General features: G+C 37.8%; 1 protein-coding gene across 4 annotated transcripts in view; it reads right to left on the bottom strand.

The window, feature by feature from the left end:
- Nucleotides 1–23,741, bottom strand: part of LOC109053261 (t-SNARE domain-containing protein 1-like) — a 105,223-nt gene that overhangs the window by 69,837 nt on the left and 11,645 nt on the right. For all 4 annotated transcript variants that reach the window (XR_006162013.1, XM_042772935.1, XM_042772937.1 and 1 more), the window contains exons 2-4: nt 16,147–16,275; nt 6,887–6,964; nt 6,709–6,778 (exon numbers count right to left, since the gene is read on the bottom strand). Coding sequence is in view for 3 of the 4 variants with exons in the window: in XM_042772935.1 (XP_042628869.1) it covers nt 6,709–6,778; nt 6,887–6,964; nt 16,147–16,231 (233 nt within the window). In the remaining variant the exon portion in view is untranslated. The remainder of the gene's footprint in view (nt 1–6,708; nt 6,779–6,886; nt 6,965–16,146; nt 16,276–23,741) is intronic.

Raw genomic sequence — 23,741 nt, 5'->3', positions numbered from 1 at the left:
AAAGAACTGCAGGGGTTTTGTGAGGTGAAAAGCTAATAATCAATGAATTCACAAAAATGTCGATTTAAACTATTTGTACTATTAACTATTTGGATTTTCTATGTAATTATAGTCACCTGCCAATTGGCTGGTGTGTGCAGTTCCATAAAACTGGAAGACTTTCCAAAAGTATATAAGCAGTAGGACTTTTTAGAAAGGAAAAGTTGAGAGAAAAATGAAAAATTAGGGTTAATCAATAAGTTATGAATAATTTACTGCCACTTTGTAAACAATATGTAACCCAGTACTGTGAATACCCAAAAATGAAAATTCTGGTCATCATGTTGTTTTGAACCTATATGACTTTTTTTTTTTCCTTTGAACACAAAAGAGGAAGCTTTTGAATGGTGCTGCTCTTTTTCATACAAGGAAAGTCTGTGAATTGTGACTAGAGGATGTGAAGCTCCAGAAATTACAAAAAGTAGCCAAAAAACTCATGCCCCTGAATCTTCTGAAGCCATATGATAGCTTTGTGTGAGAAAGAACACTGAAACTTAAGTCATTACTCACTGAAAAGTTTCTCATCTGCTGTAGCTCTCAAGAAACCTTGTTCATGGTTGCATATAAAATTAATAAAACATGGCACGTTACACCTCCATTAGTGGTCTACAAAAGAAGGAAAGTCCCAGAGGGTAAATAATGCCATAATTTCAAAGAACCTTTTCAATACCACCAACTACTTGAATGTAATTTCGGTCCTTACAGGCTTCTCAGCATAAGGCTCACCTTCTGTCTACAGAATTTCTCAGCAGAAACGAGGACGGACAGTGCGAGTGTGTGTTTCATTCAATCCAAAGACGAAAAGTCTCTGTAGGAATGTATGTATGAGGGTGGGTTGTGTGTTTAATGCTCTAACGAGCACAATGACAAACAAAGGATGTGAACGATTAATCCACTTAGTTTTGCTGCATGTGTGTTTCTATGATTACAAAGATGGGTCGAATTTAATTAACCAGGTGATCCTCTTCAGGAACTCAAGGTGCGTCGGAAATGCTTTGGGGAATGCCCCCAGCATGAACCGCTCTGAATCACGTCTGTAATTAGTCCAATTGATGGGCGAGGCGTCATAGGCGGGTGACGTCAGAGACCAGGAAGCTTAAAATCACGTGCGGCTCGGCGCTTCACCGGTCTACCAAGGAGACTGCCCATGCCATTGGGCGGTCCATGGCAGCTATGGTGGCAGTGGAGAGACATTTGTGGCTGACCCTGTCCGATATGAGGGACAAAGACAGGGTCTGCCTCATGGACACCCCGCTTATGTCCTTGGGCCTGTTCGGCTATGCCGTTAATTCCGTCGTCAACAGGTACCAGGAGGCTCGCAAGCAGGCGGCGGCATTCCAGCGGTTCCTCCCGTGTCGCTCTCTAATTCCAGAGGTCAGGGGCAGCCTCCACCGAGTACCAGCTCCTCATTCAGGGAGGCACAAAAACAGTGCGTTGCCTCACGTGCCCCCCGTCTAAGCAGGACCGTGGCCTAAGCGTGTTAAGACAAAACGCCAACAAAAGTGTGCTTTCTCCATTACAGAGGACCACTTATCTGGGCGTGGTGTGGGATTCGACCATGATGCAGGCACGTATGTCACCTGCTCAGATCGAGTCGATCCTTGCCGCAGTTGCGAGAGTGAGGGAAGGCCGGTCACTCACTGTCAAGCAGTTTCAAAAAATGCTGGGTCTGATGGCAGCTGCGTCCAACGTGATACCTCTTGGCCTCCTGTACATCAGACCCCTACAGTGGTGGCTCAAGACCAAGGGGTTCTCCCCGAGGGGAAACCCACTTCACATGATCAAGGTCATGTGGCGCTGCCTACGTGCCTTGGACATGTGGAAAAAGCCTTGGTTCTTGTCTCAGGGCCCGGTGCTGGGAGCTCCTTGTCACCGTGTAATGCTAGCAATGGACATGTCCCTCACCGGCTGGGGTGCGGTCATGAGTGGCCACCCTGCCCACCGTCTGTGGAGTGGTCGCCATCTGACATGGCATATAAACTGCCTAGAGATGCTGGCCATGGTTCGAGCACTACATTATTTTCTCCCAGACCTAAGAGGTCACCATGTGTTGGTGCGCACCGACAACACAGCGGTGGTCTCTTACATCAACCACCAAGGAGGTCTGCGCTCATGTAGTTTGTACAAACTAGCATACCAGATCCTTGTGTGGTTGAGAGCAGTTCACATTACTGGGCATCTCAATTTGGGAGCAGACATCCTGTCGAATCAGGGGCCGAGGCCCAGGGAATGGCGGCTTCACACCGAGTTTTTGGGCAGGCTCAGGTGGACCTGTTTGCGACTTGAGAGACATCGAACTGTCCCCTCTGGTTCTCTCTGACTCATCCAGTTCCACTGGGGCTGGACGCCATGGTACAGACGTGGCAGAGTCTTCGTCTGTATGCTTTTCCCCCGATTGCTCTGCTTCCAGGAGTTCTGAGAAGAGTGCGCCGGGACGGGGTCCGGCTGCTGCTGGTAGCCCCATTCTGGCCAGGCCAAGTATGGTTCTCGGACCTGATTTCCCTCCTCAATGGCTCTCCATGGGAGATTCCTGTCAGGAGGGATCTCCTCTCACAGGCAGAGGGCACTATAGTCCATCCACGCCCGGAGGCCCGCTTCTCCGCAGGGTTGACCCACTCCACCCTGAAGGTCTACATGGCGGCCATTGCGGCCTACCATGCCCCTCTCGGTGGCCAGTCAGTGGGCAGACACCCCCTGGTTACACGTTTTCTCCATGGTGCGCTGAGGCTGAGGCCTCTGGTATGTTCTCGTGTCCCCACGTGGGACCTGGCTGTGGTGTTAGAGGTTCTCTGTAGGCCTCCTTTTGAGCCTATCGAAGAGATCTCCGATCACCTTCTCACTATAAAGACTGTTTTCCTGTTGGCGATATCTTCTCTCAAGAGAGTTGGGGACCTACAGGCCCTTTCCATGGCCCCGTCCTACATAGATTTTGCACTCGGTCTGGCCAAAGCTTTTCTCTACCCTTGAGTGGTGTATGTCCCTGTCGTACTCCAGGCCTTCAGTCCTCCTCCCTTCAGGGAGCCAGACCAGAAGAAGCTTAACTGTATGTGTCCAGTGTGAGCACTGGACACATACGTCCACAGAGCTGCCCTGTGGAGAAGGGCGGACCAGTTGTTTGTTTGCTATGGTCCCCCTAAGAGAGGTCTTCCAGCTACAAAACAGACCCTCAGTCGGTGGACAGTAGATGCCATCTCCTTAACCTATGAGTCCTCTGATCTCCCCTCGCCCCTGGGGGTCAAGGCTTACTCCACTAGAGGTGTGGTGGCCTCTAAGGCCTTCCTAGCAGGTGTCTCTATGCAGGACATCTGCGATGCTGCAGGTTGGTCCAAGTCTGGCGGCGTGGGCATTCTCGTTCCCCAAAGCGTTTCCGATGCAGCTCGAGTTCCTGAAGAGGATCGTCTCAGATTACATATGTAACTATGGTTCCTTGAGGGAACGAGAAGCTACGTCGCAGTGCCAAACTTCCGGCATCTCTGCCAGCGCTTGCTTCATCCCTTGAGACTAATGCAGACGCAGTGTCTCGTTCCCTCGAGGAACCATGGTTACAAACCTAACCTGAGACGATTTTTCACTGGAATATGACGTACCGCATGTATACAAACACTTAGAGTTGTAAGCTGTTGAGCTAACACTTGAGATTAGGGCTGCAACTAGCAATTTTTTTTTTTTCAATAATCAAGTAATCTATTTTTAATATTCAAAATAAAAGTTATTATGCTTTATGATTATTGATTTATCGTGTATGTATTAATATTTTTATTAAATTGACTTGTGCTTTATTTTTTTTGATTACATGCCAAATTCTCACTTAGAAACAATGTTAAACAGTGTACTATATGTATACTGTATGTGTGTGTATATATATATATATATATATATATATATATATATATATATATATATATATATATATATATATATATATATATATATATATATAGATATATATCAAATCGACCATTGACACTATCTACAATCAAAATAAGGAATGTCAATGGTCCATTTGAGAGATAGGTGGCGGTAATGCACTTATAAGTGTGCGATCTGCCGTAAAGCAAGAAGAACACATCACGCACCAGCTAAAAAAGAAGACGCGAATGCACTCAGGACAGTTCAGGCATTATAAATACAGTTTGGACCGATATAAATACAGTTCAGTTTCTTGCACAGACTGATCATTTCATGTCTTTACACATCAATGTATCATCACGAGCTGCAGGGTTTAATTTGGTTTTATGTATGTATTTTTTGACTCTCAAAGCTGTGATTCCCATTCACTTCCATTATATGACTGAAAGGCTGCAACGGTTTGAGTTAAAAATCTTCGTTTGTTTTCTACTGAAGACACAAGGTCACCTACATCTTGGATGCCCTGGGGGTAAGGAGATAAACAACAAATTTTCATTTTTGGGTGAACTATCCCTTTAAGAACATTTTTATAGATTAAGTCATGCAATAAAATACCCACAAATCACACAAAGCATTCTGTCTCTTCTATTTCCAGTCTCTGAAGTCCACTCTGAGTCAGTGCATTTTCAGTGCACTGGCAGTCCATATTTTGGCTTGCCTATGACATTGTAGAGTGAGCAAATGTTTGTGTGTGTGTGTGTGTGTGTGAGGACGTTTTTGGGGGTGGAGTGGTGGGGGGGGGGGCAGTCTGCCAGGGCCTTTGGGCGACATATCGCCATCTGGGAGGTATGACCCTGGAACTGCAAGGTTTCTGTGGAAACTGGCTGTAATAGAATCATGGCTGGGGTGCAGCAGAGGGCAGAGTGTAAGAAAATGGGTAGAGTCAGAGAGCAAGCAACAGAGAGAGCGAGAGAGGGGGTTGCTGTCAAGTGCCCTGTTTGGAGCAGCAGGATTAAACCTGGCATGTAGGGAAGCACATTCAAGGTCAACTAAGAGACAGCAAAGAAAATGGAGAAAAAAATAAAAATAAATAAACATAAAAATGTGAAAAACATGAGCTACAGTAAGTATGGTATTTTAAATATACACTCACTGTAGCTGGTTTGCTCACGTTGATATTTATGGACTTCCGTTGACTTATGAGAGAAGTGTTATTGTGTTATATGTATCCTCCTTAACACATCGCTCACGATGAGACAAACGAATAGTTCACTCAAAAATTAAAATCCTGGCATTATTTCCTTCTCTTATGAACATTCCAAACACAGCTAGAATGGAGGTCAAGATTTACAGTGACTTTTATATCATATGGCTTCAGAAAATTTGGAATATAGCACATGACTCATACAAACTACTTTTATTAGACTTTTATGTTGCTTTTGTGTCTTTTTAAGGCTAGAAAGCCTTGCTTTCCATTCTTTGTAACGGTATGGAAATAAGCAACCAGCACAATTCTTTAAAATCCACTTTTTGTGTTCTACAGAGGAAAAAAAGTCAGATTTGAAACACCTTTTTTGGGTTAACTACTCCTTTAAATCATTGCAATTAATGGTGAATGTTCATACACCAATATTTGCATATTTTAGTATATTGTCATAATAAAAAGTAATTTATTTTAAAATTAAAATGTGTCACCAAAATGTAGGCATACATCTATTTGTATATAGTTAGGTCCAGTTAAATAAAATCATCAAGGAACTCCAGTGGAATTGTAATATCCATCTCTAATGGAGGGTTCAAAAGACTGAAAAACTGAGAGATGCAAATAAAAAGTGAGATAGGCAGGTGCAACTTTGTTACATGCAGACACTAATGAAGTTGATACAACGTTTATATATATATATATATATATATATATATATATATATATATATATATATATATATATATATATATATACTCAGTCTAACCACCCTATATATATATACACTTTTCACATCAGCTAAAAGACTCAGGTGTGCTTGAGACTAGCTGTCTGCAATAAACCTACACTTCACAAAATTCCCTACAAGACAAGACTGTAGCAGTACACAAGGGGAATGTTACACGGTTATGCAGTTTGTGATATAATTTTGGCTCATAATTCTTTATTATCTAGTGTGCAGTCACTCCACAAGAACAGCAGAGGGTGTAGCAGTAGAAAGACATTGCTGCTTATCTCATTTGGTTTTAGGCAGCCAATCTGCCCAAGGCTTTATAGCTAACAATAGATGTCATGTTGCGCCCTAGGGATGGTGATTCTTCAAGGGAAATAAAAAAACAACCACACACACGCTAGACTGTATTAGGTTTTCAGTGCTTTCATTAACAAAAAATCATTGTTTTAATTGATTATCCACCATTGGACAAAGATTGTGTAATGCATTTCAAACAACAGCAATTTCAGACCAGCTACTTTGTCATCAGAAAAAGATTTAGTAATTGTGGTATCCTGACTACAAAAGTCAGATGAGTAATCAATACATGTTGGGAGGTAGGCGATGAAACAGTGAGAGTGAGTACTCAGATGTTGGTCAGTTTCAAAGCGCTCTATAGAGAGTCAGCAAAAGGGAAGCTATTAAAACCACTGAAGGTCTGTGAGGGAATATCATGACATCATAATATAGCACAAATCTGCTTTTCTCTACTGCAATAAAAGGTCCTGGGAGTTTTTTTTTTTATATATATATATAGGTGTTAAGATCAAATCACCTTTAGCATGCAATCTCATGTTTACGTGTGTGTGTGTGTGTGTGTGTGTGTGTGTGTGTGTTGACTTACAAACTCTGCCGTAGCTCTGCTGTATCTCTGGATGTTCCCAGCGATTGAAGGTTCTTCTCTAGTGTTACCACTAAAAAGAACAGCCAGAAACTTCTGTTTTTAAATGTGTCACTTTCACCTCACGACTCATACATTATGCCATCCAAGTTCCGAATATTTGAAGGCTTTTAAAACTCACCGTTAGCATTGATCTGAAAGATGTTAGAGGAGGTTTCCTGGAACACATCTTGCAGCTCTGAGGGACTGACTTGTGTAGCTGTAGAAGGGAAAAAATGTATTTACATATTGACAAAATTTTATTTAAAGCACATCCTTTAAAGATGATGTTTGGTAATTTATTGGATGTTAAAATAGTATCCCAGCTAATTTATTCTAAATTAGTGATATTAAAACAAATAGTTCAAACTCAAAACTGATTGGATGAGCATGAAGGATCATGTGATGCTGAAAACTGGAGTAATGACTGCTGAAAATTCAGCTTTGCCATCACCGGAATAGATTACATTTTAAAATAGAAAATGGCTATTTTAAATTGTAATATTAATTTATAAAATTACTGTTTTAACTGTATATATATATATATATATATATATATATATATATATATATATATATATATATATATATATATATATATATATATACACACACACACACACACACACTTTCAAATAAATTAGTGAGCAAAATATTTCTTTCTTTCAAAAACATAAGAAATCATGACATTTTACACACCACAAATTTTTGGTAGAATATTTATGCATTTATTTATTGATGATACATTTATTGATTATATATTATAAATAGGATAAATAACTGTGTAATTAATTATAACTATTTATTCATTATAATACACACAGTACATCACTTATTTTTATTTATTAAAGCAATAGGCCACTTGAGGCCATGCGTTTAGGCTTTAGGAAACTATCATTATAATTACAAAGTGCTTTGACTAATGCACATTATGCATATAGTTTATCTTTATATAGCTGGCACATCCTATTCATGAGGGTCTCCATATTTCTGCTAAGTAAAGCCAAACAAAGCAGAATCAAAAACACACCAGGTTTCTGGGCAGCAGCGAGACCTAAACAGATTGAGCCGTGAGCCACCCAAATGGGTGTGTGGGCACAGTCATTTTCTTCATCAAAAGCATGTATCATGCACACCCTTATAGGAAAAGGTAATCTTTAAGAGCTCTTAATAAAAATCCACTGCACAACCTCTGTATCAAAGTACAACCCACTAGCCCTTTGCAAATGCACATAAATATTTCGTCTCTCAGCTTTTGTCTACCTCTGCACTCAAAATGACTGTAATTGACGTGCTGTTTTTCACAAATCTTCATCTGTGCTCTAATGCACTCGCTTTTGAGAGGGTAAAATCACAGGCAATCATTTGCGGAGATGCATATTCTAGGGTTTGGATTTGGTACAGAAGACACAGGTAAAGACAGAAGGGAGGGGGAAAAGGGAAGAGCAGCAAATATTCCTGTCCATGATTCTTGCTGGTCCACTGAAGCATGTATGCGGCACCCAAAATAACTCTTCAATTATTTTTTTTACAAATAAGGCAGAAACCTTTCAGTAAGAAAAAAGAACTCATGAATGCTGCTCAGGAGGATGCTAGAGGGACTCGAAACCACCTTTTATTTCTACAATCATGCTTCTATTATCGTTAAAGCACAATGTATGTAATGATGGATTTTTTTTTACAGACTTCACAAGATGTTAATTGATGAACTCTAGTCGTGTGGATTACTTGCAGTTTATTGTGATGCTTTTATCAGCTGTTTGAACTCACATTCTGACGGCACCCATTCTCTTCAGAGGATCCATTGGTGAGCAAGTGATGTAATGCTAAATTTCTCCAAATCCGTTCTTATGAAGAACTCATCTACATCATGGATGGCCTGAGGGTGAGTCATTTTTTAACAAATTTTCATTTTGTTTGAACTTTAAGAATGTTTCATCGTGAACAAAAGCCTCAGTGTAGGACACATTGTTGACTGTGACTATGAGCTGACTTGTATAGGCAATATCAATAAATATTGATCATCACCAAAAATGTTCTCAATGCTAGAACATGATAAATTACATTAATACTCAGGTAAAGAGCAAGAAAATGCAGACTTCATGACATTGCACATGTGACTAATAGTTAAGCAGGTTAAAAATACAAATATTTTAGGTTTTACATGACAGCGAGAAGCGTTTGACATTATCTAAATGAGTGCTTCCAGCCAGATGTGTTTGTGTTTATGTGTGTATGTGTGCACTACAAAGGTGATAAGCTATTCTCAGTGGATCATTTTTCAGGGAAACAACCTTTTGTGCCCTTACTGTTATCGCCACTGGCCTCCAGCTATGCACATCTCATTCTCTCTCCTCCATCACCGTGATAGATGGATGTTCCATATTCATTTCACTCTGCATTGAGCAGTATCCTTTCATATACAGTAGAAGGAGGAACCACAAGGGCACTACTTCCTGTGCACATGTGAGAAGACCCAGCAAGATTATCTATCACCCTTTTATAAGACCTAGATTCAGCTAAACTCACGTCACACACACACTTATTGTGTTGGGAATCTCTGACATTTTTCCTATCACCTGTGATGCTATTTGTCTATTTGTTATTTGCTTTGTGTCTGTGCCACATTCAAAGATCAATGTAGTTGTTCCGCTGTTGTTGAGATTAGAATTGTTTGTAGTTTAATTTGTAATTTATTTTTATTTTTTTTTTATTTATTGGGTAATATTTTGAGAATATTGTGTGATTACTAATGTAACCCATTCATTTCAATGCGGAAAATAAAGAAATTAAATTAAGATATATATATAGAAATTTTAAAATAAAAATAAATAAAAAAAACATACTGAGTAGTTCACTTCAGTATGTTATATTTCTGCATTAAAGCCTAGAGTATATTGCAAAAGACTGTGTTGACAAATAGGTTTTAAGCACATTTTCTGCTGTATTCAGCACTTCTAGCTATGCTTCTGCTACACAACACCTACAACTACAGGACAGGTACTAAATACGACGTTCTCTGTATTTCTCAATTTTAATTTAATTTTAACTTCATACTTATACTATAGTTTTTAAGCTTGGAAAACTCCCTTAAACTTAATTAGAATGTACATTCAAAATGTAACTACGATACTGTAACGACAATATTTACATACTTAATTGTGATTCGTGTTCTTTCTTATGTTTTTATTTATTTATTTGTTTATTTATTTGCATTATAAATAGTATACACTCAACACAAAACAAAACACGAGTGTCATGAAAAAGGTTCTGGCATTTAATTTAAAATAGAATCAAATCCTAAAACCTGAGACAAGCTTATATTAAAACTTTGATGCTGATAATTTCTTCTGGAAATGGAAATCTACTTATCTTTAATATCTATGTTTCAATACTTTTATTAAGTCACATGTTAGATCTTTCATGAATCAGCTAAACTTTGAAGATGAATTAAAAACAGAACAGAATGTCAAAGATCTTTTGGTGTGAGAGTAGGAGCCTCTGGAAATAAACCGAGACAAAATGTGTTGTAGAAAGTGCTGAAAAACAAAACTACCAAACACTTTCTCTAGTCTGTGGTGAGAAAATTATATATCAATTATAAATTATATATAATTATATGAATATCTGGGACACAGGACAAATTAACTTCTGCCCTTCTGAATTGTTTGTCGAGGCTGCAAATGCAGATTCTGCAGGGTGTTCAATTATACTCTCAAATCAGGAAATGACTTAATCAAAAGCATTCTCCTTGTTATGCATGAGGTCAGCATGTGGCTCTCTCTCTCTCTCTCTCTCTCTCTCACACACACACACACACACACACACACACACACACACACACGGGAAAACGCAAACTCAAACACTAGAAAGTAATCCCACGTATTGCCTGAGAGCTGTGACAGAGGGAGGGTAAAAAAAAACTGAGATGAGCTGAGGGAGAGAGGGGTTTATAGGCCAGAGATGGCTGTCAGACGATACTGTATGTATGATGCAGTGTGAGATGGGTCCTTATCCTCGCAGTGCAAGCACCAGGCCTGTCACACAATGATTCACTAAGGGAATCAAAGCATGTATGAGTGACATGATAGTTTTGCTGAAATCTTAATTCAGTTTTCATCCATCTAACATTATAAAGATAAGCGTTATGGGTGTTTTCCTGGTTCAGGAGGTTACACACAAATAATTGCACAACACCATCACATGACTTTCTGAAATAATAGATTCTGAATTCCTAATCATGGCATGGAGCAGTATAATTTCTGTAAATTTAAGAATTGTCTATACCAATACCACTTGTATGTCTGTGAGAGCAACAGAATATATATATATATATATATATATATATATATATATATATATATATATATATAATTATATATATATATATATATATATATATATATATATATATATATATATATATATTAATTATTATTATTATTATTATTATTATTATTATTATTATTTGTATTATTATTAATTCTGAAAATGCTTGTGCTGCTTAATGTTTTTTGTGGGGCAAGAACAACAACAAAAAAAGTAATTTAATATATATTTTCTGAAAATAAGTCTTAATATTTTACTACTCAAGTACATTTCTGTTGTTTTAAGGATGGAGAACAAAACAAAAATACTGATTAGGGACGTTAAAAGGATCCATGCACACTACAGAATGTTTTAGTACTGCTAAATATGTTCCGATTAGGTGATTGTTTTTTTAAAACACTTAAAAACCAAGCCTGAAGTGCACTGCTTACTGCACGCATGTTTCTTTGCTTTCGTCAACACCAGAAGTCACTGTGTGTTTTAGGTTGCGTGCACAGCATGAGCAGCTCCAGTGAGTGCATCGGTAGGTTCTGGCAGTGCTTTGCACCCCTATTCTAGTCTTCTTCTGCAAACACACACACACACTTGTACACCCCACACATTTAGAATCTTTAGCTGTGGGGATTTCAGGACTAGGCAGCTACTCTAATCTGTGAAGACAACTTTGTGGTTCTCTCTGGAAAGCCAAACTCAAATTTAAAGCCTGGTTCTTCATGAGATAACTCCAGGTACTTTGAATTTCAGTCATAGAAGAACACACAAATAAGGTTATTGAGTTCGGGAAATGTAGCCTCACACAGAATATACAAGAATATGTCAGTCAATTAATTCTCTCCAAAAGAAAAGGAGTGCAGGCAAGAAGATATTCAAATTTGTTTAGGTCTATGCCATAATGACACCATTATATACCTATATAGACTGCTATCCAAGTATCTGTGTACAATGAAACTACCATTAAAATTAATGAGAATGTGCTTTCCAGATATTTGAGACCTTTCTGGTGCAGAGAAATCCATGATGTACCCAATTAGGTTTGGTTTATTCAGCCTGGACACCAACCCAAAGACAGCGCTTTGGACGTTTTGCTCTTTTACAAGTGAAAGCGCAAAAAAAAAAAAACAAGGCTCAAATACGTTAATGGCTATTTAACATGTAATGTTTGACATTTCCAGTCTTTCTCAGCACTTAACTTGTCGCTAAACGTTACGAAATGTGCTCTCATTACACTGATGTAATCTCACAATCCATATTGAAATATACTAAAAGACTCCCCCCTCCCCAAGCCCGCCGATTACAACGCAATCAAGACATTGACGCACAACGTGGCTTTTCTAGGTGATCATGGAATACTTGATTACTTCTGTGAGTGAAAGGACCTTTATTCCTTAGTCAATTTGCCTTCCACATCTTGTCTCATAACATGCAATATGGTTATAGACAATCATACAGGTTTACGCGAAATTGCACTCTGAGAAGTCTGAGAGGGTTGCAATTCATAGAATGAGACAAAAGATCAGTAATTGGACTTATATGTAAAACCCCGACTCACAATGCCAAAGATCCTTGAAAAAAAGATCTTACAAAGACACCCACCACATTGCTTAGAACAGGCAGACAATCAGGCCTGTGTTTTGTAGCTGTGTGTGTGTGTGGTATCAGGCTGTTTGTTCTACTTTCTCTCTCTGAACGAGGCACGACACCTGAGCTCATTTCTTCCTTCTGTTTGGATCATTCTGGCATGGATGGACAGCATGCCCCGGGTTTGGCCACTCATGACGGCTGTGCAGTACCTGCTGGTGTTTCAGTATCCCCTCATTAGTTTCTCCACACAGACAGACCCACCCCGCAAACCTCCCTAATGAAAATGGAAGAGGCTGGAGCGTTGTAGAGTCGTAGAGTAAGCAGATTAAGTTGATGCTGTTGTGTCATGAAGAGATTTTTCTTTTTGTTGTTGTGGTGGGTGGGAGACAACAGTGCAGTTAACCATTAGTGAAAAAAATAAATAAATAAAATAAATCACATGGTGAGGACCATGACAGGAGCAGATATGGTCAGGTTGTGCTGTGACAGTGCCTGCAGGTAGGCAGGAATGATTGAAGGAATGAGAAAGAAAGAAAGAAAGAAAGAAAGAAAGAAAGAAAGAAAGAAAGAAAGAAAGAAAGAAAGAAAGAAAGAAAGAAAGAAAGAAAGAAAGAAAAAGAAAGAAAGAAAAAGAAAGAAAAAAAAGAAAAAGAAAGGTGATTGGGGAGTGATTGCAGAAAGACAGAATGAAAAGGATGAAAAGAAACTGAGAGCTAGGTAGGGAGTGATTGAAGAAAGAAGGAAGAAGGGTTAAGCAAAGAAAAACAGAAGCAAGAACAGGAAGCTTTGATGGAGTGATGGCAAATGGACAGACAGATGGAAAGGAACAATAAAGGAAGGAAGAATATAAAGCAAGCAGTAGTGATGGAAGAGAAAGAAAGAAAGAAAGAAAGAAAGAAAGAAAGAAAGAAAGAAAAAGAAAGAAAGAAAAAGAAAGAAAGAAAGAAAGAAAGAAAGAAAGAAAGAAAGAAAGAAAGAAAGAAAGGTGATTGGGGAGTGATTGCAGAAAGACAGAATGAAAAGAAGGACAGAGGAAAAGAAAGTGAGAGAGGAAGGAGTCGATGGTAGAAAGAATGAAAATAGGAATAAGAAGCAAGAAAAGGAAGCAAGAAAAGGCTGGTTCCATGCTTCCCGTATTGGAAGGCTTGATAGAGTGATGGCAGAAAGACAGACAGGAGGGGAAAAGGAAGGAAGAAAACAAACAACCAGTCAAACAAGCAAGAAAGCATAGAAAGAAAGGTAGAGAGAGCTTACAAACAAGTAACAGATGAAGAAAGAAAAACAGAAGAGAGAGTTGGTGCTGCTTAGCTGGAATAGAGTGAAGATGGATGTGAGGAGAAAGGAGAATGACAGCAGTAAACAGTTGCAGAGAAAGAGACAGTGATAGAGGAAGAGAGAAAACGGCAGAGAAACGCATATGCTGCTGGAGGGGAGTTAAAAGGTTTGGCAGGGGAGAGGAGGGGAAAGATTAGCTCGACTGACAACTCCATTAGAGACTTAACCCCGGCTTTGATCATCGCCTGAGCCCCTCTTCAGCCAGCCTGATGCAGGAGCCCAAACACAGCAAAGCTGACAAGCTACCTGTGATCAAAGCCCTGTCTCTTAGAACTCAAGCTGCCTCGCTCTCTCGCTGTTGTCCTGTGGGACCAGCAGCAGACAAACGCTCAGACTAAGAGAGAGATCTCTCAATGTGTGATGTACTGAGGTCATGCTGTGTGGTCTTGCATGTTTTGATTGTGAGAGGTTCTGTACGAGAAAGATGTTGTTTTCCTTTCTTAAGGTGTTCTCTTACATTTGTCACACCCCGTTCTCCTGCACGGCTCTGATAAAAACATAAACTCTACTACAAAAACCATGCAACAAAAGGCACATGCTGTTAGACTGACATTTCAGCTGCTCACTTTCGTACCAATGCTTTCCTGTAAAACATATTGTATTCATGCAAATTAATTCATATGAACTGAAAATGTCGCTTAAATTCACACTTATGACACGTCCCGTCATGCATGCCATTATCTGTATTACACAACAACTGCAGGAAGGCATAGTGTGCAACAGTTTTCCTTGCCCTTAAGTAGCTAAATTGGTTAGGGTTTCTTGGATATTTTTTAAATACAATTAAAACAAAACAATAATCATAATCTTTAATTTCTATGTACTGTATATTTACATATGTTCTCTGTGCATAGTTGTTTTGTGTGTGTGTGTGTGTGTGTGTGTGGTGTGTGGTGTGTGTGTGTGTGTGTGTGTGTGTGTGTGTGTGTGTGTGTGTGTGTGTGTGTGTGTGTGTGTATTCAATGTGTGTGTGTGTGTGTGTGTGTGTCTCACCACATAACTGAATCTGATGTATATATATATATATATATATATATATATATATATATATATATATATATATATATATATATATATATATATATTAAAATATTACTTATTTAATATCTATCTATCTATCTATGGATTATTGTGATGCTTTTATCAGCTGTTTGCACTCTCATTCTGATGGCACCATTTCACTGCAGAGGATCCACTGGTGAACAAGCAATTTAATGCTAAATTTCTCCAAATTTGTTCTCCGATGGCTTGCAGATTTTTGGGTGAACTATTCAAGAAAACTTGCTCTTTAGTATGTTTAGTTATAATTAAAATCCATTTTTTGTGCTCCATGGAAGAACATGGAAAGCATTTGAAATTACATGAGCGCTAGCAAATGACTTAGTTACTTGCCAGTCAGAGTAGTTAGGGAAAGTGTGAGTAAAAGTAAACAACACCTTCACATTATGCTTAGTTTTTCTTCCTTGCTTGTTACATTTATTTTTATGTTTATGGCTGAAGTGCGTCAATGAAAGGTCAACCCAGATTATGTGCGTACAGAATGACCTAAAAATAAAAAAAAGTCAGTGAATATGTACTTGGTTATGCTTCTCTGATATTAATCACATTCTAGAAACACTTTGTAAGTCAGTTAAGATCCTGTGTTTATATTAAAACCTGGCATTCACTAACATGTTAAGGCTTCAGGTTTTACTCTGCCCATGCACAACAGAAGAGTTCTCCATATTTCATATCCATATTTCTTTTGGGAATGTAATATTTTCAGCTGCAACTTTTTGTTGTGGTTGTTGTTGTTGATTTAACTGAGCTGGCGAAATGCTCAAACCTTTTGAATGATCTAACAAGCTCTTCTGCTAGCATGACATTGTATTATACTGCACCTATCTAAGACAATGTTTAATACAAGATGTGTATTGCTTGTAACTAAACACATCAGAACTCCGACGAGGCAGAAATTAGTCACTAAATTAGCCATATGGCTTATTAATCCTATGATGATTTATCGAGAGGGAATAAATGCATAATGCCGTGCCTTAGTAAATGAGGAGGGACCAAAATCTTTGTCTCTGTCAAATGATTTATAACATTTTTTTCAACAATGCCTGGTGATTAATAGAGAGAACTTCTGCCTGTGAGTGTGAAAAAATGGGTCTTTACCTACTGGCTGGTATCCCTGCCTTGTGGGCCCACCAAACGGATTTCTGCTTCCAAAAGAGCCCGCATCAATGGATCCGTAAGACATTCTGGGTCCTCCAGTAATTCCTTGAGCAGCCAAATGGGACTATTCTGCACAGGCATACAACAAATAAAAACAGAAAGCATACAGTTATAACCACAATTCTAGAAAGAGAAAGAACCAGTTAAATAAATCATAAACAAATGAATTAAGCAAAAACATTTATTTATTTTGCCAACACACCCGTGGGCCTGCCGCAATTTGATGCATTTTAAATGCACAAATAGAAAGAGTAGTATTTTATTTTAGTATTTTATTTGTTTTGTTTTGTTTTAAGAATTGTAACCTTTTTTGCCAACACACCAATGGACCAGTCAGTTTTATGCACATTGCACACAAATTAGTAAAGGTTAGGTAGATAAGTAAGAAAGTAAGTAAATAAATAAATAATATGATTAACAACAACAACAACAAAGTTGGCTTTTTTTCTCAAAATAATAGACAACCATTAATTAAATTGTTATTATTATTTTTATTATTATTATTTCTTAATTCATTTTCAGTAGTAATGTTGTAATGTAAGAGTGTGCAATGCAAGATGCACCATTCAGGTAAAAACATGCAATAAAATGAAACCCATATGTCTGATAGATCTACTTGAATGAAGTTAGTCCTGACCCATCTAAACTGTGACCTATCAAACGCCTGGGGCCTGGTGGGCAATAAACAGAGGAACACGCTACTTCATCAGTGCACTGGGACAGTGTGTCAGTTACATTCATTAGCAAAGTGTTTAAGGTGTAAACTGATACGGGGCATCTGTGACAGGATTTCACCCCACAGTGACATGCACTTCATGTGTGTGTGAGTGAGTGCGAGCATGAATTAAACCCCTTGTGACACAGTTACACTACTCATGCCATGAATCAGTCCTCGCGAACGACTTGGTCATCTGCACTGGTCGCTCACATTCATAATAACTTTGTAACACGGGGTGTGTAACATGGTTAAAAGGTTAAAGAATGCATTGGGGAAGTGTGTGTTGACTCAGTGGAATCACCTACAGTACCATCATGTCACAAATATAGCATCAGATGTCATCGGGGTGTCAAACTCTATGGCTGAAGGGCCAGAGCCCTGCAGAGTTTAGATTCAACCCTAATTAAACACACCTGATCCAACTGATCAAGTACTTCAGGCTTATTTGAAAACTACATGGTATGTGTGTTGGAGAAGGGTTGGAACAAAATTCTGCAGGGCTCCGGCCCTCCAGAAATTGTGTTTGAAACCCCTGATGTAGATGATGACATTTGATGCAGTATTCCTGACATGATGGTACTGTAGGTGATTCCACTGAGCAGGTCTGCTATCTCACTGTGCACACCATGGCTGCATCTGAAAACTGAAAAATGCTGCCTTCGGAGGACGCATTCCAAGGTAGGAAGGCATCAAGGCACGTCCGAATTCAATGTTAGTTTCAGTTCCTGTCTCCTGAGATGCCTTCATCTGTCCGATTTATGAAGTCAGCATAGATGTATCCTTCGCTGCCTTTGATATCCCACAATCCTTCGTTCCATTCTGTGACAGTTAAGCCAAAAAATAAAGATGGCGTCCGACAGTTGCGGTCAGTGGTCTGTTTGCGAGTAAATGTATGTTTTTGATCAATGTTTTCCACTTTTTATGTCATTTCTAGCGAGAAATGAATATTGCAGTAATGAAATATCCACTTAGTTACCAACAAAGCTCTCTATATTTTGCTGTAGATCATCAAACCGTTACTCTGCCTCAGAAGCCTGTCCAAAATCAGTTTATTTTGTTGTTTTTTTGGTTTTAAGGTGAGTTTGAATTCTTTGCGTTGTATTGCAGCGAGGCAGCAAGTCACCTGCCTAAGTTTTCGCATGCAGCCCATGTTGAGGATGAGGGGGTCAACACATGCTTTCCCAACGCATTCTTTAACCTTTTAACCGTGTTATCGCATAAAAATGCATTAATTTAAGTAATTTATTAATTTCACAATTACAAAGACACGAATATACAATAAAATAATAAATAAAATAATAAGACAAATAAGAAATGGTGCAAATATAATCTACCCATGTACACATACTCATTCACAAATACAATAATAATAATCATCATCGTCTCTACACAAAGTGTTTTTGTTTTTTTGTTTTTGCAGCATCAAATAAAATGTAATCCATGATCAGAAAGACACAAATATACATAATAATAATAATAATAATAATAATAATAATAATAATAATAAATAATAATAATAATTTAAAATAAAGTAGACAACCATGTGGTGATGTGGTGTAAATATAATGCAGCATGTACACATATGTACTCAATCACAAACAGATGCTACTACTACTACTACTACTAAGTCAAGAAAATGTGTATGCTATATTCCAAATAAATGTATAATTTAGTAAATGACAGCTTAATTTTTAGCCTTTTCTCATGCCTAATAGCTTCAAATTATGAGTCATATGACCACATTTACAGTGTGATCATTTTAAGGTGTTTTTTTTTTTTTTTGACATTTTGGCAGCCCCAAAAATTATTCACTTTCATTATGCTGAAAAAAAGAAGACAGGATATTCTTCAGAAATCCACCTTTTCTGTTCCACGGAAGAAAATAAGTTATACTGTATGGCATACAATGACATGAGGGTGAGTAAATGACAATTTCCATTTTGGGGTATACTATGCCTTTAAGCAAAAAAAAAAAAAAAAAAAAAAAACTTTGCAAAGTTTGAAACATTTCATATGATTATAAGTTTATTATTAGCCATTTCTGTAGCTTCAGGCAGGATATGCAAGCTAAACTCTAAAAGTGCAGAAGAATGTGTGAGGACCTGTGGAGATAATGACAGATGTCTCCGCTGGAAAAGATTGTGTTGTTTCTGAAGCAGAGAGTGAAGGTGGGCGAGGTGGCCAAGCCTGCGGGAGGAATGAGATTGAAGATGAAATTTGCCGGGCCACGTGGCCAAATAATCTGATTAATTTCCATAGAGCGGGAAGATTAATTACTTTTGGCAGCAATAAAACATATCTGTGCTTCTTGATTTTGAGCCCAGACAATGTTTTGCTGCTTCTTGCTCACACTCACTCAGATCTTGAAAGATATTTACTTAGACTATTTTTGTTTTGACTATATTTGACTACATTTTTTAATTAAAAAATATTATTCTTTGCTTCTTTGCTTTACACAGTTCATAAAAAATAATTATTGTTTAACTCTGCTGTTGTTGGTCATTTCTCATTTCATTCAACTTGAAAACATGACATTTCTCTTTCACACCAAATAAAACTAAAAAGTGGGGTCACTGGATCACAAAACCTATATTTAGCAGAGTCTGCCTGAGATCAGATTGGCCAAAACAGATGGTAATAGAAGTTGTTAATGGTATCCGAGTTCTCAGATGGTAATTAAACAACAGCTTACTTCTGTTCTACCTTTCCAGCCCCGGATTTGTGGTTACGAAGGTTTCCATTCCTGACTGGATGGACTGACAGAGCTCTGACTGACAGGTCACTCATATATGAAACACAGCGGTTGATTAACTCGGGTTGATCAGTCTGTCACTCACAGTTAGACAGCTGTCTGCTCCTCTGCTAATCATATGACGAGACAGGAAGGAGCAAGAGGACAAAACTGTATTTATAAAATGTACTTGATCCCAATGTTTCAGGATGTAATAAATATCTGTAGCAAGTATTTTTAGTCCTAAAACCTGGTAATGAAGTCATATAAGGAACTACATAGATAATATGCTATCTAATGGATAGCCGATCTAATGGAGATCATATGCAAATATTCTGCTGTAAAGTAGGATTTAGCTAAGTGGATATAGTTTTAATATGAAATACTTCTATTTCAACAGTCATTCCAGTTTTTTTGAATAAGAGATACATTTGAAGTCTATTATGGATCAAACCATAATCGCCCTTATGTAACATGGGTAATAGCAAATTAATAGACAGATTAATAGCCAGTAATAAAAATGGACAATAATAATAAAAAATAATAAATGGTTAAATTATTACTGTAAAATAATAATAATTTATTACATACAATTTTTTATTATAGTTATTATTATATTTTACGTAATAATTTATTATAAATGTATTATTGTTATTTATAATTACTACTACTACTACTACTACTAATTATTATTATTATTATTATTATTATTATTATTATTATTATTATTATTATTATTATTATTTTACAGCTCAGGTGATTGGGTTAATAAAAATGTTAGTCCTTGATTGTAGGTCTTTAGCAAGTAAAAATAACTGGATTACTGAATGAATAAAAATCTTATAAAAAGAAAAACAAAAAAACATCCACAAAAGGGAACAGGGGCTCACACTGTATTCAGACCTTGAAAGAAACATTGAGAGGTGATTTGAGGTGAGAAACAGAAAGCAAGAAGCAGAGACAGGAAGGAGGGAGGGTGCAAATGTGTCATTCCCACAGCTGCCATTGAGGTGTCTTCGGTCTCTTTTTGTGTGTGTGGTGAGCAAGTGTGGGAGAGCAAGTTTGTCAATGCGTGTTATCAGAGAAGAGGTGGAAGTGGGCCGGCAATAAATACAGCCATCAGAGGCTGTGCAGGATTGTGGGCTGACAGGGGGCCGACAGAATGCTTCATCACTTCCTCTCATTGTGAATTTGTCCCCTTACTCTGCTCCCTGTCTACCATTATCACCACGGAGAGGCTTAGCACAGCACGAGAGCACACAGTCACAAAGCGGAACACTCAGGACACACAGCCACTGCTGTCACATGGCCTGCTTATTCACAACCACACACACACACAGAGCAACAGTGTGCCCTCCTGAGGGTTTATGTGAGTGTGTGTGTGAGTGTGTGTGTGTGTGTGTGTGTGTGTGTCTGTGTGTGTGTGTGCGTGTGTGTGTGTGTGTGTGTGTGTGTGTGTGTGTGTGTGTGTGTGTGTGTGTGTGTGTGTGTGTGTGTGTACGTGTATGCACGTGCGTGTGAACCATATCACTAATAGAGTCCGTAAACACCACTGGTGCACAGTCTCAAAGCCTGTAATCCATATTTTTATGGAGTTATTAACAGGCATTAAGGATATCAGACCAGTCACTCTCAATCAGTCCCAATACTCTATGGCTACATTCAGCCAGTGTCTGGGACTGACCGTATTTTCTATTGACTACTTCATATTTTCAGTTGAAAGCCCAGCTGTTTGACAAATAGCTTTACTTTTCAGGATACAAGCTATTTTTCCCCCAAATACTAGTGATGTGGCACAGTGGTGATTGCTTTAAAACATCATAAGCATCATTAAATCATCATAAGTTGAAGCATGACTTCCCCTAAAATGTTATCAGTGATGTTAACTTGCTCAGATACGATGCACATATTATATGATACTTATGGTGCATTTTAATATTGTTGTGAATAAAAGTCCAAAATACCACCTAAATGTGATGTGCTTTAAATGTACATAAATATACACATCGATATACACACACCATTCAAAAGTTTGGGGTCAGTGTATTATTATGTTTTTGAAAATGTGACCCTGGACCACAAAACCAGTCTTAAGTCACTGGGGTATATTTTTAGCAAGCCAAAAAAAACATTGTATGGGTAAAAATTATTGATTTTTCTTTTATGCCAAAAATCATTAGGATATTAAGTAAAGATCATGTTCTATGAAAATATTTTGTAAATTTCCTACCACAAATATATCAAAACTTAATTTTTGATTAGTAATATGCATTGCTTAGAATTCATTTGGACAAATTTAAAGGTGATTTTCTCAGTATTTTGATTGTTTTGCACCCTCATATTCCAGATTTTCAAATAGGTGCACCTCGAACAAATATAATCTGATCCTAATAAACCATACATCAATGGATAGCTTATTTATTCAGCTTTCAGATGATGTATAAATCTCAATTCCGAAAAATTGACATTTAAGACTGGTTTTGAGGTCCCGAGTCAAATATGTCCTATGCTTACCATAGATGCATTTATTTGATCAATAAAAAAAAAAAATTACCTATACAATGAGACACTTATCAGTGGCTAAAATTAATAAGCCAAAATATTTAATTAAACACATAAGGGGTGAGGAATGTCTTGGTGAATGGCAGCTGCTCCAGTTCTGTCTTTCTGCAGAGTTCTGTGGGCGCAGATTTCATGTAGGCCTATTCATCGCCTACTGTTAAATATAACAATGCAGTCAAGAGAACAGTAGCTTGACATGGTGCCATGCATCAAAGCACACAAGGGTGTCAAATATAAGGAAATCCCAGCAAAAAACAATCATTAAAGCTATTGCTCATTCTAACATTTCAAAATGATCTAATATTAGTGCTTTATGTTGTTAAATGCTGCTGATTTAAAGCCCTCATTTAGGCTCACAATCCTATTACAAAAAAAAAAAAAAAAGCTAACAGAGGCATCCTACAGGGGACTCATACAAACCATTACATAAATTTTTATTATTATCTATTCAACTCAATATTGCTCTAAACCTGTACACTCTTAAAAATAAAAGGGTACAAAAGTTGTCACTGTGCTTGTACCTTTTTAAAAGGTACACTTTTGTACCTTATTTACCCAGCAATACATGTTAGCACTTTAAAGGTATTAGTGCTTTAAGTGTGCATATAAGTACCTACAGTAAATGGTATATAGCAGTACATTTAGAAAGGGTATAGCCACAGTGAACTCAAATTTATAATTATATAAAAACATGAAGAGAGACCAGAGGCTGTGGTCTAACAAAACAAATGCAGGTTAGGAATAATTATTAAATTAAATAATAATAACACTTACAACATGCCAACAGGGGCCCTATTTTGTGCGAACTACTTCCTTCCACCACTGATTCAAATCTCAGGTTGACAGTTTAACAGCTGGGCCCAAGCCTCCATTACTAATTCGAAAATGTCACTCTTTACAACATGCCAACAGGGGCCCTCTGTGTTTTAAGATCTCTGTGTTTTGTGTAGTGTTTTATGGGGTGGTGGTTGTTATTGGTTGTTGTGATCTGCTTCTTATGATATAGCATTCATTCTTCAGCGTAATGTCATGTTCAGCATAAAATATTGGTTTGAATGTCCACTGAGGAAAGCCATATCTTTGTCGTACTATCCTTTCATCTGTTAAGGGTGATTTCCTATGACAGCGCTGCTCAGTGCATTTGTTAGCTGTGTCTTAAACTTCTTGAAAGTAAAGGTATCTTTCTTGTTTATAACCCTGTTTCAGTCTCATTCAACATAAAAGTCTTTACTGCTGACTCACTCATAAAAACAGTCTCTTGTCACCATCGAATGGTGGAACAATGTAACTAAAATCACCATCACGAACACACACACAAACCGTTTACCAATAAATACTATTATTATATACTACTATTATTTATATAAAATATTATTTCTTGAAAAGTAATATTTAATAAACAACAACAGCCATCATAAAAGTTGCTAAGCAATTCAGTCAAAAGAGCAAAGGCAGCGCTCTGAAATACAGCAATTTGACATAAGATATAACGCGATGAGATTTTGCCCTCAGTCAAAACTATTT

The sequence above is a fragment of the Cyprinus carpio genome, chromosome A16 (genome assembly GCF_018340385.1).
Source record: "Cyprinus carpio isolate SPL01 chromosome A16, ASM1834038v1, whole genome shotgun sequence".
Taxonomy (NCBI): Eukaryota; Metazoa; Chordata; class Actinopteri; order Cypriniformes; family Cyprinidae; genus Cyprinus; species Cyprinus carpio.
The sequence above is the reverse complement of the archived record's forward strand: the minus strand, read 5'-3'. Positions and strand labels throughout refer to the sequence as shown.